Source organism: Nycticebus coucang, chromosome 16 (assembly GCF_027406575.1).
Source record: "Nycticebus coucang isolate mNycCou1 chromosome 16, mNycCou1.pri, whole genome shotgun sequence".
In the NCBI taxonomy this organism is placed as follows: Eukaryota; Metazoa; Chordata; class Mammalia; order Primates; family Lorisidae; genus Nycticebus; species Nycticebus coucang.
In genome coordinates this window covers 68955886-68969645 of record NC_069795.1, presented here as the reverse complement: position 1 = coordinate 68969645, position 13760 = coordinate 68955886, and the positions used below count along the sequence as shown (strand labels likewise).

Sequence of the window (13760 nt, the reverse complement as noted above, 5' to 3'; positions counted from 1 at the left end):
TGTCTAGTCCCAGCTACTTAGGAGGCTGAGGCAAGAGAATTGCTTAAGTCCAAGAGTTTGAGGTTGCTGTGAGCTGTGATGCCATCGCACTCTACAGAGGGCAACATAGTGAGACTCTGTCTCAAAATATATATATTTTCTATATAAATATAATATATAATTATACAATTATTAATCATATAATCATAATATATTTTATTATAATTAAATTAATAATTTAGTTAATTATATGATCAATATAATTATTAATTATAATTATAGCATATAACTATAGCATATAATCATATTCTATTAATATATTAATAAATATATCGATATTAATATAAATATACAATAAATTTATAAATGTTTAAATTATTGAATATATTATGTATATTATATTCAATAATTTATACATATTATACATTATGCATATTATATTATATTATATTCAATAATTTATACATAATATATTCAATAATTTATTATACATAATAATAAATATATTATAACATATTATTTGAACCTGCCAGCTCTAGTGAATGTGGCCAGCACCCTAGCCACTGAGCCACAGGCGCCTAGCCGAATTACACTTTTTTTGAGGGGGTGAGGACCTGGTAGTTGGAAAAACATCTTTACAAACTTAATGAGTGTATTAATAAATGAATGAATGCAGGCCCTCAGCCTCCTGAGTAGCTAGGACTACAAGTGCCCGCCACAATGCCTGGCTATTTTTTTTGTTGCACCACCCAAGACAGGATTTTATTAGACAGAAAGGAATACAGAAGGAGTAAAAAGCACCAGAGCTTCTGGCAAAGGGGAAGACTCAAGTTAGAAGTCTCCTGCATGGGTCCTTTGTCTAGGGGTATTTATAGTAAGGAGAATTATATAGATATATATAATTATTACATATATAATTATATAACATATATTATATAAATATTACGCATTATATATTATATGTAATAATATATTATTAGTAAATATATTATTATTTTAGACAGAGTCTCACTTTGTCACTCTGGGTAGAGTTCTTGGTGTCATAGCTCACAGCAACCTCAAACTCCTGGGCTCAAGTGATCCTACCCACTGAGCCACAGGCACCACCCTTGGGAAATAATTCTTATGATTTCCCCCCATGCACATGGTATTTGGAAATAAACCTTTCTCTTATTAATCTACCGTAACTGTGAGGTGATGTTTTCAGTGAACCAACCTAGTGAAAAAGGGCAAGTTTCCCCATGATCCTTTCAGTTTCACCTACTTGGCAGGATCCCCCAAACCAGTCTGTTGTCCTGAAAGCTTCAGCAGGAGGATTGGTTGAGCAGATTGATCTAGTTGAGCAGACGGTAAAAGATCTTTGTTCTTTCCATATTTAAGATCAATAAGAGTAACATTTTGGTTGGTGACTAGTCTTGTAAGCGACTTTAGTATTGGTATATTTTTAGATCCTTTGTGGTGTATGAACATTCATATTGTTTGAGTCCATCTCCTCTCAGAAGTAACATTATTTGTTATTGTTGTTATAGCTTGTCTTTTTGTTTTGTCATTTGTCTTTCTGTGTGGTTTTGTTTAAAGGAGGGTTCTGTGTCATTTCACCCCATAGGGTGAAACTCTGGCCTAGCCACCTCCCCCAGCCTGATGTTCAGACTGGCTCAGCATACCAGCAGTTATACAGTTCCTGCTGGTCCAGTGTCTTTTAAGAAAAACTTTGTTGCAGGTCCCTGAAACAAAAACTGTAGGAGGTTTCTCTCTTGTCCTGTTCTATGTCTCTGAGCTTGACTTTTTAACTCAGTGAGAATTCTCTCCTCAGTCTCCACCATCCGGAGTGTGTGTTTTGTCAGGAACACTTCAGGTGGCCAGTCAGGAAAGACCAGGAGTCAGAGACACATAAGATTCTAAGCAGCACACTATGTGTCCCGAACGTGTCAAGCTCTGAGGAGTCTTTTGTCATTGTCTATTCTTTATTTTATTTTTATTTATTTATTTATTTTTTATTAAATCATAGCTGTGTACATTGATATGATCATGGGGCATCATACACTAGCTTCATATACCGTTTGACACATTTTCATCCCACTGGTCAACACAGCCTTCCTGGCATTCTCCCAGTTATTGTGCCAAGACATCTACATTTCACATCTACCAAATTTCACATATACCCTTGTAAGATGCCCTGCAGGTGTAATCCCACCAATCCCCCTCCCTCCATCCACCTCAACCCTCCCTCCCCTCCCCCCTTCCCCTTATTCTTAGGTTGTAACTGGGTTATAGCTTTCATGTGAAAGCCCTAAATTAGTTTCATAGAAGGGCTGAGTACATTGGGTACTTTTTCTTCCATTCTTAAGATACTTTACTAAGAAGAATGTTCCAGCTCCATCCATGTAAACATGAAAGAGGTAAAGTCTCCTTCTTTCTTTAAGGCTGCATAATATTCCATGGTGTACATATACCACAATTTATTAATCCATTCATGGATTGATGGGCACTTGGGCTTTTTCCATGACTTAGCAATTGTGAATTGGGCTGCAATAAACATTCTGGTACAGATACCTTTGTTATTGTCATTGTCTATTCTAACATAAGTCTATTTCTGAGTGTGAAATTTTGGGAATCTTGGAAATGGCCTTTTCTATGAAGAAGCATTGGACCTTATAAAAAGGCAATGAATTGAGTCACTTTTAGAACAAATATACCACTATAATTAAGTGGCCAGAAAACTAGAAAAACTTTAAACTAGAAAAACTCCTTAATCTAAAGAAAATTTTAGAGAGCTCTCATCTTAAGCAATTCCTTATTTATATTTATGGGAAAATCAAAAGAAAGACAAACATCCCTAAAAAAACTGACAAGCAGGGTGGCACCTGTGGCTCATTAGGTAAGGCGCCGGCCCCATATACCGAGGGTGGCGGGTTCCAACCCGGCCCCAGCAGAACTGCAACAAAAAAATAGCCAGGCGTTGTGGTGGGCGCCTGTAGTCCTAGCTACTTGGGAGGCTGAGGCAAGAGAATCGCTTAAGCCCAGGAGTTGGAGGTTGCTGTGAGCTGTGTGATGCCACAGCACCCTACCCAGGGCCATAAAGTGAAACTCTGTCTCTACAAAAAAAAAAAAAAAAAAAAAACTGACAAGCAGAAATCTGACTTAGAGCAAAAGTTAAAATCTGTCTCCACCTTTAACTCCCTTCCAATTTATATTCCTCTCTATCCTCAATTACCTATCACTGATTCCCCCAGAAAATCTTTTAGACAATAGGCAGGGCTCCAGCTCCCTCCCTTCACAAGGCAAAAAGATGGTGTGAATGGTTCCTGTCCATATTCCTGTTTTACTGTATCTATGGCCCTGTTTTTATCCCATCTGTAACATGTTTGTAGTTTGTCTGAGGGAGAAATAAAATGAGAAACACACGGGGAAGCCCACCCTGTTGGGAACTGTACTTTTAGCATTTTGAGAAAGGGTACAAGAGACTATGCAGTAACTATATCTCCAGAGAGATTGAGAACTTTATGTGAGCAGAAAAAAACTCAAATGCCTTGTTGTTCAGGCAATTATGGTTTACCCTTTAAGATAAAACTAGGTAATAGCCGGGCGTTGTGGCGGGCACCTGTAGTCCCAGCTGCTCGGGAGGCTGAGGCAAGAGAATCACATAAGCCCAAGAGCTGGAGGTTGCTGTGAGCCATGTGACGCCACGGCACTCTACCAAGGGCAGTAAAGTAAGACTCTGTCTCTACAAAAAAAAAAAAAAGATAAAATTAGGTGTTTTTTTTTGTTTGTTTGTTTGTTTTTTAAGAGACAGAGTCTCACTTTGTTGCCCTCAGTAGAGTGCTATGGCATCATAGCTCACAGCAACCTCCAGCTCTTGGGCTTAGGCAATTCTCTTGTCTCAGCCTCCCTAGTAGCTGAGACCACAGGCACCTGCCACAAGGCCTGGCTATCTTTTTGTTGTTGCAGTTTGGCAGGGGCCAGGTTAGAACCCGCCACCGTCGGTATATGGGGCCAGCACCATACTCACTGAGTCACAGGTGCCGCCCAAGATAAAATTAGTTTTACACCTGTTATTAAAGTTAAAATGTTTGAAGATTATAAAACAGCCACCTGTATAATATTTCTAAGTTTGCTAGATTCAATTGTGAGCTCATATCCTTGATTTTAAGCCTCTGAATTCTGTGAGTCCTAACAGCATATCCCTCCCATACTTAGGTCAGCAGCTGCAAAGCACAGTCTAACCCATATAGTCACTTGTGGAGAGTGGACTGTGAGATGGCAGGGCCCCCACAGCCTGAGGAATATTCGGGGAATGAACCCCCAAGTGCTTCTCCTCTGTTCCCAAAACAACCATATTCCTTTCTTCATGCTCCCTCTGCAGAAGTCATGTAGCCCTTTCTTTGTCTTATTAACTATGCAGAATATCTTTGCCTTCTTACTTCTTGTCATATGTTAACAAAGTTGAGTAGAAACCACCAAGTCACATAGTTATTCCTTTGTTTTGTCAACTATGCTGAGATCCCCGTGATCTTTTCTTTCTTACTGCTTGTCATATGTTAACGAAGTTGAGTAGAAACCATCAACAAGATGATATGTTTTTATTAAAGTCATTTACATTTTTCTATTGTACTGTAAGAATAAAATTATGACTTTTGTTTATGCTATTTCCCCATATCGTCTATGCTACTTCCCCCCTGGACAACCCTATACAGATACTATAAAATAAAACTATTTTGTGCTTTGGTGCTGGCTGCAGCCATCAGCTCAGTCAGTCCTCCTGATCCCATCTTTTGTATCTGTATCTTCTCTTGTGCTGTATTTTCCTCGTTCGCCACCCATTCCACTCTGGTTTGCTCCCCTTCACCACACTGGTTCACAACAGTCACTTCTTCTCATCCCTGTCTATTCTAAGAAGAACTGGATGTTCTAGTTTCCTACTCTCTGCCTTAAACTCTGCACCTAATAAATGAATTAAAAAACACAGGTCCTGTCCTTTGCCTGAAAAATGAATTAAAAACACAGATCCTGTCCTTTGTGGCTATTTTTAATGCCATGCGACCATGTAAAACTTGAGGGGACAAATGAAAAGATATCAAAAAATAATGCCCCGTGTGGTTTCAAAACATTTTTAGTAACTTCAAACCTTACAAGTCATGTTGTTACTAAAATTTCTTGTTAGGTGGGTCCTTGGTCTCAGAGATTTGAAGTGAACCCATAGGCCACAGATCAGTAATAAAGTGAGATTTCGTTGAACAGAGGGGCATGCAGAGAGTGGAGAGCACCAGAGCTTCTGGCAGGAAAGAGGAGACACAAGTTGGAGGTCTCCTGCATGGGTCCTTTGTCTAGGAGTAAGTAATTGGCACTAAGAAATATTTTGGCCCAGACTTGGTAAATGAAAAAGCACCTTTACAAGCTGAATGTTTTAACAAATGAATAAATGCAGTCCCTCCCCTTGGGCAAGGTTATTAGGTCTTTGCAGTTTTTGGTCTAGAGAAGGGATTAGGGTGTGTGCTCCCTACTTAGGGTGGAGCCAACCAAAACATTGTGGGCTGCTTTGTTCAAGACCTTGCTAGTGCTCAAAGAAATGTAGTGTGTTTGTACCTAGAGATGGCAGTCTGATTTTTGAGCTCACCTAAGCCTGAAAAATGGGGGTTCTCTGTCTAGCCCTGAGTAGGAAAATCCTGTTTCAATGTTATATTCCATAAAATGTCTCTCATTTGTAAAATGTAATAATTTGGTTGTTTAAATTGTTTGGAAAACTGAGTCTTTGTCAGAGAATAAGACTCTTGCCTTTTAAACATTCTAATTATCAGTTTAGCCAAGTGAATAATTAACTTCATAGTAAACTGTGATCCTGTTTTGTAAAAAGTAGTTTTTCAGAATTAAAAAAAAATTAGACAAAAAAGAAAATGGCATTGTATAAGAAAGAATCTTGTGTGATAAATTTTGTCCTGAAACAGAATGATTATTTAAGAAAGTGGGCTTGGCGCCTGTGGCTCAAGCAGCTAAGGTGCCAACCACATACACTTGAGCTGGCAGGTTCAAATCCAGCCCGGGCCCACCAAACAACAATGATGGATGCAACCAAAACATACCCAGGTGTTGTGGTGGGCGCCTGTAGTCCCAGCTACTTGGGAGGTGGAGGCAGGAGAATCGCGTGAGCCCAGGAGTTGGAGGGTGCTGTGAGTTGTGATGCTACGGCACTCCACCCAGGGCAAAAGCTTGAGGTTCTGCCTCAAAAAAAAAAAGAAAAGAAAAAGAAAGTGATAGTGCAATCCAGAAAGTTGAGAATGTTTATAAATTGTCTGTGCAGAATTGAATAAGGTTCATAAAAAGGAAATTTGTGAAAGAATTTGCATGTGATCCAGTTAACTATCCAGTATTACCTTTAGAATCTTTTAACTTGCATCTTATTCGAACAAATATTTTAAGCCTTTGATATTTGACAAACCTTCCAAAATCAAAACTCTGAATTTAGTCTTTTTGAAATATTAAGACCACTGAAAGTCTGAGAAAGACATATTAGGCTTATTTGGTATATTAAAAATGTATAGGAAATACTGTCAAATATAAAATGGTAATTAATTTGTATAGATTATATTTATGTATATATATGTTCCAATATTATAAAATAGTGATCTTAGTATACATTAGTATATATTATCAATAATAATTTTCATACATCTCAGAAAATGTTTTGTTTTTTTTTTTTTTTGAGACAGAGCCTCAAGCTGTTGCCCTGGGTAGAGTGCTGTGGCATCACAGCTCACAGCAACCTCAAACTCCTGGGCTCAAGCGAGTCTCCTGTCTCCGCCTCCCAAGTAGCTAGGACCACAGGCACCTACCACAATGCCCGGCTATTTTTTGGTTGCAGCTGTCATTGTTGTTTGGTGGGCCCGGGCTGGATTCGAACCCGCCAGCTCAGGTATACATGGCTGGTGCCTTAGCCACTTGAGCCACAGGCGCCGAGCCAGAAAATGTTTTTATAACTGGCTATGACTTTAGAGATTAAATACCATTAGACTAGAAACAAACTTCCAGGACTTTAATTAAACTAACATATCCATGAGTATTGCTAACCCAACTTCAAACAAAACAGAAATCTGTTACATAGAACCAAGCTAATTGTTTTCATAGATTATTATTTTTATTATTTTATTTTATTTTATTAATCAATTAATTTGTGCGTGTGTGTGTGTGTGCGTGGTTTTTGGCCAGGGCTGGGTTTGAACTCGCCACCTCTGGCATATGGGGCCAGCGTCCTACCACTTTGAGCCACAGGTGCCACCCCCCAAGCTAATTGTTATGACCTTTTGTTTAAAACACTGCTGATTCTTTCTGTATTCTGTTTTCCAGAAGTCAAGAAAACTGAGTGCCTATAATCCCAGTGGCTTCCCAGCAGTTTCCAGAGGCTGAGGCAGTGGGATGCCCAAAGCCCAAGTCAGTGAGCTATGACACCATTGCACTCTGCTCAGAGCAGAGGGTGGGACTCTGTCTCAACAAAAAAAAAAAAAAAAAAAAAGAAGAAGAAGAAAGAAAAGAAAAGAAAGTAAAGAAAACCATTTTATATCTTTTGAGCTATGCGTAACTTTCAGCAATGTATGTACTTATATAGGCAGAATTTGAAACGTTTATTTTTTCTCTCTCCTTGATTTCTCCAAAATTTAAAAACCATTTATAAGTATTCTTAATTTCTGACAATAGAGTTACTTGCATAAGTTCAATAAGAATCTGTTTTATTCTACAGGACATGATAAAGGCACTGGTTATTTACCAAGGCTTTGACTAGAACAGCATTTTCAGAGGTGTCCAAACTGCGTTAAGGAATTAAGGTTATAAGGCAAATAAAAAGCCCCTTGGAAAAATTGGTCAGATATCCATCAATAACATTTCCTGATCTGTGGTAAGTAATTGAAGATCTGGGGCAGTGCCTGTGGCTCAAAGGGCTAGGGCGCTGGTCCCATATGCCAGAGGTGGTGGGTTCAAATTCAGCCCTGCCCAAAAACCACAAAAAAAAAAAAAAAAAATTGAAGATCACTTTCTTTTTTTTTCTTTTTTTTGAGACAGAGTCTCACTTTGTTGCCCTTGGTAGAATGCCATCGCGTCACAGCTCACAGCAACCTCCAACACTTGGGCTTCAGTGATTCTCTTGCCTCAGCCTCCCAAGTAGCTGGGACTATAGGCGCTTGCCACAATGCCCAGTTATTTTTTGTTGCAGATGTCATTGTTTAGCTGGCCTGGGTCGGGTTTGAATCCACCACCTTCAGTGCTACAGGTGCCGAGCCAATGAAGGCTGCTTTCTGACAGGTCTGAATCAAAATTTGCTTGGGGACCTCAAGAGAAGAGGAATTTACCCAATGTATACAGGTATCTAATGACATAGATGAAACCTGGGCTCATGAAAGGCTTTCAAGTTTCACCTAAAATTCCCTGTAAAAGATTCCAGCAAAGCCAATTTTAAAGGGAAGAAAAGCCTAGATGGCTAATAATTGTTCTTGCTGCACTTTATGCAAATAATCAGACTCAGTATACTGAAAGTACAGTTAATTTTAGCAATTAAATTACTTCTACTATAATTTTGCCGGGAGCCAAAACATATCACAAAAATACCCCTTGCTGTCTTGATTTTACGAGCAAACTATTCTCAGGAATTCAACCATAAATAGCAACGATACTTTCCCCTTGCGTATCTCTTCAAAAATGTACCCCCCGCCTTAGGGTCCTTCTCCTAGTAATTTTCCAGAAACTAGCCCCCTCCCCGCCCTGTTAGGAATAGCCCTTAGTTACTTCCTCGTTTGAATGCTTATAAGCCCAGCTGAAACAATAAACTCTTCGGAGCTTGATCAGACTCTTGACTTGCTCTCATTCTTTCGTGTCTCTTGTCCCCTCATTCGACTGACCCCTTTGTTTCCCAGGTCCCCGTTGAATTCCCCGCGGGCCAGGGCATAATTTGTTTTTAATAAAGTGAGAAATCAAAGAAAGAAAAATAATTCACTAATTCACTTTTTTTTTTGCATTTTTTTTTTGGCCAGGGTTGGGTTTGAACCCACCACCTCCAGTATATGGAGCTGGCACCCTACTCCTTGAGCCACAGGAGCAGCCCAGAAAAATAATTCAAAAAGAAAAAACTGTGGCCCACCTATATTAGATTCCAGCTTTGTCTACAATGCCAACTCATAAAATGAGACATAGCTGTTTTACTACACTGATCTGTTTGAACAGGATTAAGAAACTGGCCAAAGAACATAAAATTATATATAATGGTTATATTTACTCTAAAGCAGTGGTTCTCAACCTTCCTGATGCTGACATGTATTTTCATTGTTACACAGGGGTCACGACCCACATGTTCAGAACCAATGCTCTAAAGCCTTAAGGCTCAACAAAGGTCGCCTGTTGACTACATTGGAAAAATTTGTGCAGTATTAAACGTTATCTACTGTATCTATATAGATACCTCAGGAAAAATTGGAACCTGAATTAGAATTTCCCAGTAAATGGTATGACTGTAACACAGCCTCATAAGTGGACCCACACCCAACTGATGTTCAGGAATATTCACTTGAATTATCCAGAAGTTTGAATCATTTATATAGGGACTCTTAAAGCTAAATATTATCTTAAGAACTGTGCTAAGTCTGTAAGCAGAAATACTAATGTTCTCATTGTGTGAACCTTAGCCTTGAAATCCAGAACTTGCAGATATTGTAGATGACTGCTAAATAGTTTCATTCTCTTACCCTGAATCCAACTTTGACTTCATCCCTGTCAGTGTAAGGGAGCCAGAAAGCCCACAAACATATATAAGGTGGCTGAAGTCATTCAGAAGCCAGAGGAAGAACACTTGCAGACACTGCCGTACTGGTGCAAGAAGTTAATAAGTTATCTTTAGAACAAAACTCAAGAGTTTAGGTACCATAAACAGTGGTCACATTGGTTGACCAACTCCTGCCTCACTAAATATCAAAGCTTACTATGTAAAAATACGAATTTTTAAAAGAGTTATAAAAGTTATATACATAAAACATGCACTTAAAATAAAAGAAAATTAAAAAGTTTCTGGGAAAATACTTCTACATTCCCCTCTCTAAGAAACAAAATTTAATTGAGTACAGGCCTGGCCATTAGTCTTGTTGAAGATTCATTGTACCCCCTTCTAAAATTTAAAATACTCCCCTTATAAAATAATGTATAACAGGGCTCTATCCAATCCTCTGCAATTTAGCAGAAAGTCCTACGAGAACTGGGAAAGACTGAATTAAACAGGCATTTAGAAGCCGAGAAGAAAAGCAAAAAAGATCTCCTCTTGAGTAATTAACTATGTTCTATTTAGTCTTTTACGTCTATACACCCTTTCTCTGCAAAGAATCAAGTCTAGGTCAAAGATTGGAATGAGTCCCCCTCAAACCAAGAACCCTATGCCATCATCCAGACCACCCCCACAACAGTGAAGATGAAAGAAATCATAGCCTTCAGGAGGCGCCTGTGGCTCAAAGGGGTAGGGTGCAAGCCCCATAAGCCTGAGGTGGAGGGTTCAAATCCAGCCTCGGTCAAAAACTGCCAAAAAAAAGGAAATCATAGCCTAGATCAGGGGTCCTCATATGCGTCTGGCTGAGGACATTGATCCGGCCCTCCTGCCACCGCTGCCTGTCCTGCTACAGTGCGCATGTGTGGAATGTGTGCAGCACTCTCTAACTCCTCCTCTCAGTCTCGGGACTAACTGATGCACACTTGCATCACTTGTAATGACTAGCAGTGACAAATATGGAACCACCGGACATTGACCATCTCATTAGCCAAAAGCAGGCCCATAGTTCCCATTGAAATACTGATAAGTTTGTTGAGTTAACTTTACTTGTTCTTCATTTTAAATATTGTATTTGTTCCTGTTTTGTTTTTTTACTTCAAAATAAGATATGTGAAGTGTGCATAGGAATTTGTTCATAGTTTTTTTTTTTTAAACTATAGTCCGGCCCTCCAACGGTCTGAGGGACGGTGAACTGGCCCCCTATTTAAAAAGTTTGAGTGGCCTAGATCCATCACAACAGGCTAAAGAGAACTGTGAAAAGCAAAAATAGGTCCAGCCAACCCCTGCAAGGTAACTTTTGAGGTGGTCAACATGCCCTGCTTTAGTCATACTGGAAGCTGGTTGATCAGCCCATGGCTGAAACCTAAGAAAATTCCTCATGGGACTTGTCTTAATTAAATTTTGGACTTCGAAAAATGAAAAAAAAAAAAAAGTAATCTGTGCACCCACCCACTAAAATAGGACTCTTAGTAACCTATTCCCAGAAACAGGAGACTGATTTAATGGAGTATAAGGAAATGTACTTAAATCTGTTCTTTTCTACTTACTCATTCTCATTCTAATTTATGTTCTTATATCTGTTTTCAATCAGCCTATTACTAAATTACTAACCTGCTCTCTCCACACTTATCAACTCAACTCTTAACTGTGTGAAACTTCTTCTTTTTTTTTTTTTTTTTGTAGAGACAGAGTTTCACTTTATTGCCCTTGGTAGAGTGCCGTGGCATCACACAGCTCACAGCAACCTCCAACTGCTGGGCCTAGGCGAGTCTCTTGCCTCAGCCTCCCCAGTAGCTGGGACTACAGGCGCCGGCCACAACGCCCAGCTATTTTTTTGTTGCAGTTTGGCCGGGGCTGGGTTTGAACCCGCCACCCTCGGTATATGGGGCCGGCGCCCTGCTCACTGAGCCACAGGTGCCGCCCTGTGTGAAACTTCTAGTGAAGTTCCAGACCAGGGGAATGAAGGAGCTAAGGAAATTTCATACCAAAATTTGATTCCTTGGTATAAAGAATATTTTAAATGAAAGGCCATTTTGATCAGAAAGCTCTGTCCTCTCTATAAAACCTGGGTAACCTGATTTAGAAAAAGGCTGCTGGCCTCCTTATCACATGCTAATAGACCTAGATTTGAAGCACAATACTTGTCCTCCAGGTTAATTTACAAATTAATCTGTTTCCTTCCATCTACCCATGCCCCCCCCCAACCACTTGCTACACTTAAACTTTCCAGTTTCTCTCCCCCCTCCCTTCTAAAAGACATCTTTAAAAGCCACTATCACTGATACTTTGGGAAATCATTCTTATAATTCCCTCCATGCGCATGGTATTTGGAAATAAACCTTTCTCTTATTAATCTACCATAACTGTGAGGTGATCTTTTCAGCAAACCAACCTAGGGAAAAAGGGCAAGTTTCGCCATGATCCTTTCACACCTGTCTTGGCCTCCCAGAGTGCTGGGATTACAGGTGTGAACCACCATCCTGGCCTTGGTGCAAATTCCTTTTAACTTTCCCACACTCAAAGCCTCAAGATACTGTAATTCCTTAAACTCCTCTGCACTAGAATGGCTCACCGGAAACTAAGCTTCCAGACAGACAGTCCTCTACTTTGGGGGTGGGGGCAGGGATGACTGTTACCCTGTTCACACAATTTGCAAAGAGTCCCCGGAGCTGGGGTAAATCTAACTGCCCCCACCCGTGGGGCAAGTTCAGAAAAGGCAAATCCGACTGCCCAGCACATTCTGCCCTGGGAAAAGGGGAAGCCCGTCACCCCCAGAAGAAGCAAGCCCGGCGGGGTCGGGGGAGGAGTGGGCGGGGACAGGGAGTCGCCCCGGGGAAGCCGGACTGGGTCGGGGACTTGGTCTCCGCAGGGAGGGGAGCGGCGCGGGGGTGGGAGGATTCGTGGGAGGCGGGTGGGGCGGAGGACTTGGTTGCCGAGAGGAGGGAGCGGTGGGCCTACCGGGTCGCCGTGGTAGCCGAGCGCGCGAGGGTGAGTGTGGCGCGCTGTCGCCGCCTTTGCGCTCTGCCGAGCTAAGTTTGCGCGAGTCTCGGGGCTTCCGGTGAAAGCCTGCTGGAGCTTACAACAGGTGAAAGAATTGAAAGAGGAACCACTAGCAAACACAGAGCCACAAAACAGACTAGGACAGGCCACGTCCTTTGTGAAAAGAGAGCCAGAGAAAAGCCTGCTTGCCGCTCTCACGGGCAAATCCTTACACATTCCTTCCAGGGAGGCTCTTCAAGCTCTTCCAGGGCATCAGGAAATGCCCTGGCCAGACCCTGTCAATTGACGCATCTATTCCCAGCCCTGGGGACAACCAGGATGAAATAACAAAAACAAAAATAGCCCGGCGTTGTGGCTGGCGTGCGTAGTCCCAACTACTCGGGAGGTTAGGGCAAGAGGATTGCTTGAGCCCAAGAGTTTGAGGTTGCTGTGAGCTGTGACGCCACAGCACTCTACCAAAAGTGACAAAGTGAAACTCTGTCTCAAAAAAAACTGAAAAGAGTGACTCTTACAACTTTGTGAGCAGTTCTGGTGCACAATAGGGCAGGGTAGGTGGCGGCTGCAAATGGCAGTGACTCAACACTGTGAATCCCGGAAATCCTGGGAAATCCCAGACGACTGACCAGGACTCGGCCAGGGGTCCCTCACTCTCAGGTAGAGAAGTGTCGGCTCTCTTGGAGACAGGTGTTAGTCTCTTAAAGTATGGGTCAGTGAAACTCTGCAACCTTCTTTGAAAGTTGCCCTTTTCAATTTCCTCACAAATTCTTTCTGAAACACAACCAACATTTCTCTCGTTTCATTTAGAAATGCTTCTGTTTTCAAGAAACAGAAACGCTTCAACACAGTGAAAGATCACTTTTAAAAGCATTCGGCCAGTCTAAAACGTTTCAACTCTCCATTTCTCTATTCTCTGATTTGCCCGGTTTAGCATCTTTTTTGTTGCTGCTTGTTGATTTTTTCAAGATATTCTCTATTCCGGGTGGCGCCTGTG

General features: G+C 41.0%; 1 protein-coding gene across 2 annotated transcripts in view; it reads right to left on the bottom strand.

The window, feature by feature from the left end:
• ADPRH (ADP-ribosylarginine hydrolase) overlaps window positions 1-12998 on the bottom strand; it is a 107533-nt gene extending 94535 nt beyond the window's left edge. The window contains exon 1 of one of the 2 annotated variants that reach the window (XR_008374881.1): window positions 12728-12998. Coding sequence is in view for 1 of the 2 variants with exons in the window: in XM_053564586.1 (XP_053420561.1) it covers window positions 12728-12985 (258 nt within the window). In the remaining variant the exon portion in view is untranslated. The remainder of the gene's footprint in view (window positions 1-12727) is intronic. The other variant, XM_053564586.1, reaches the window with a different exon arrangement.
• Window positions 12999-13760: the final 762 nt, after the last annotated feature.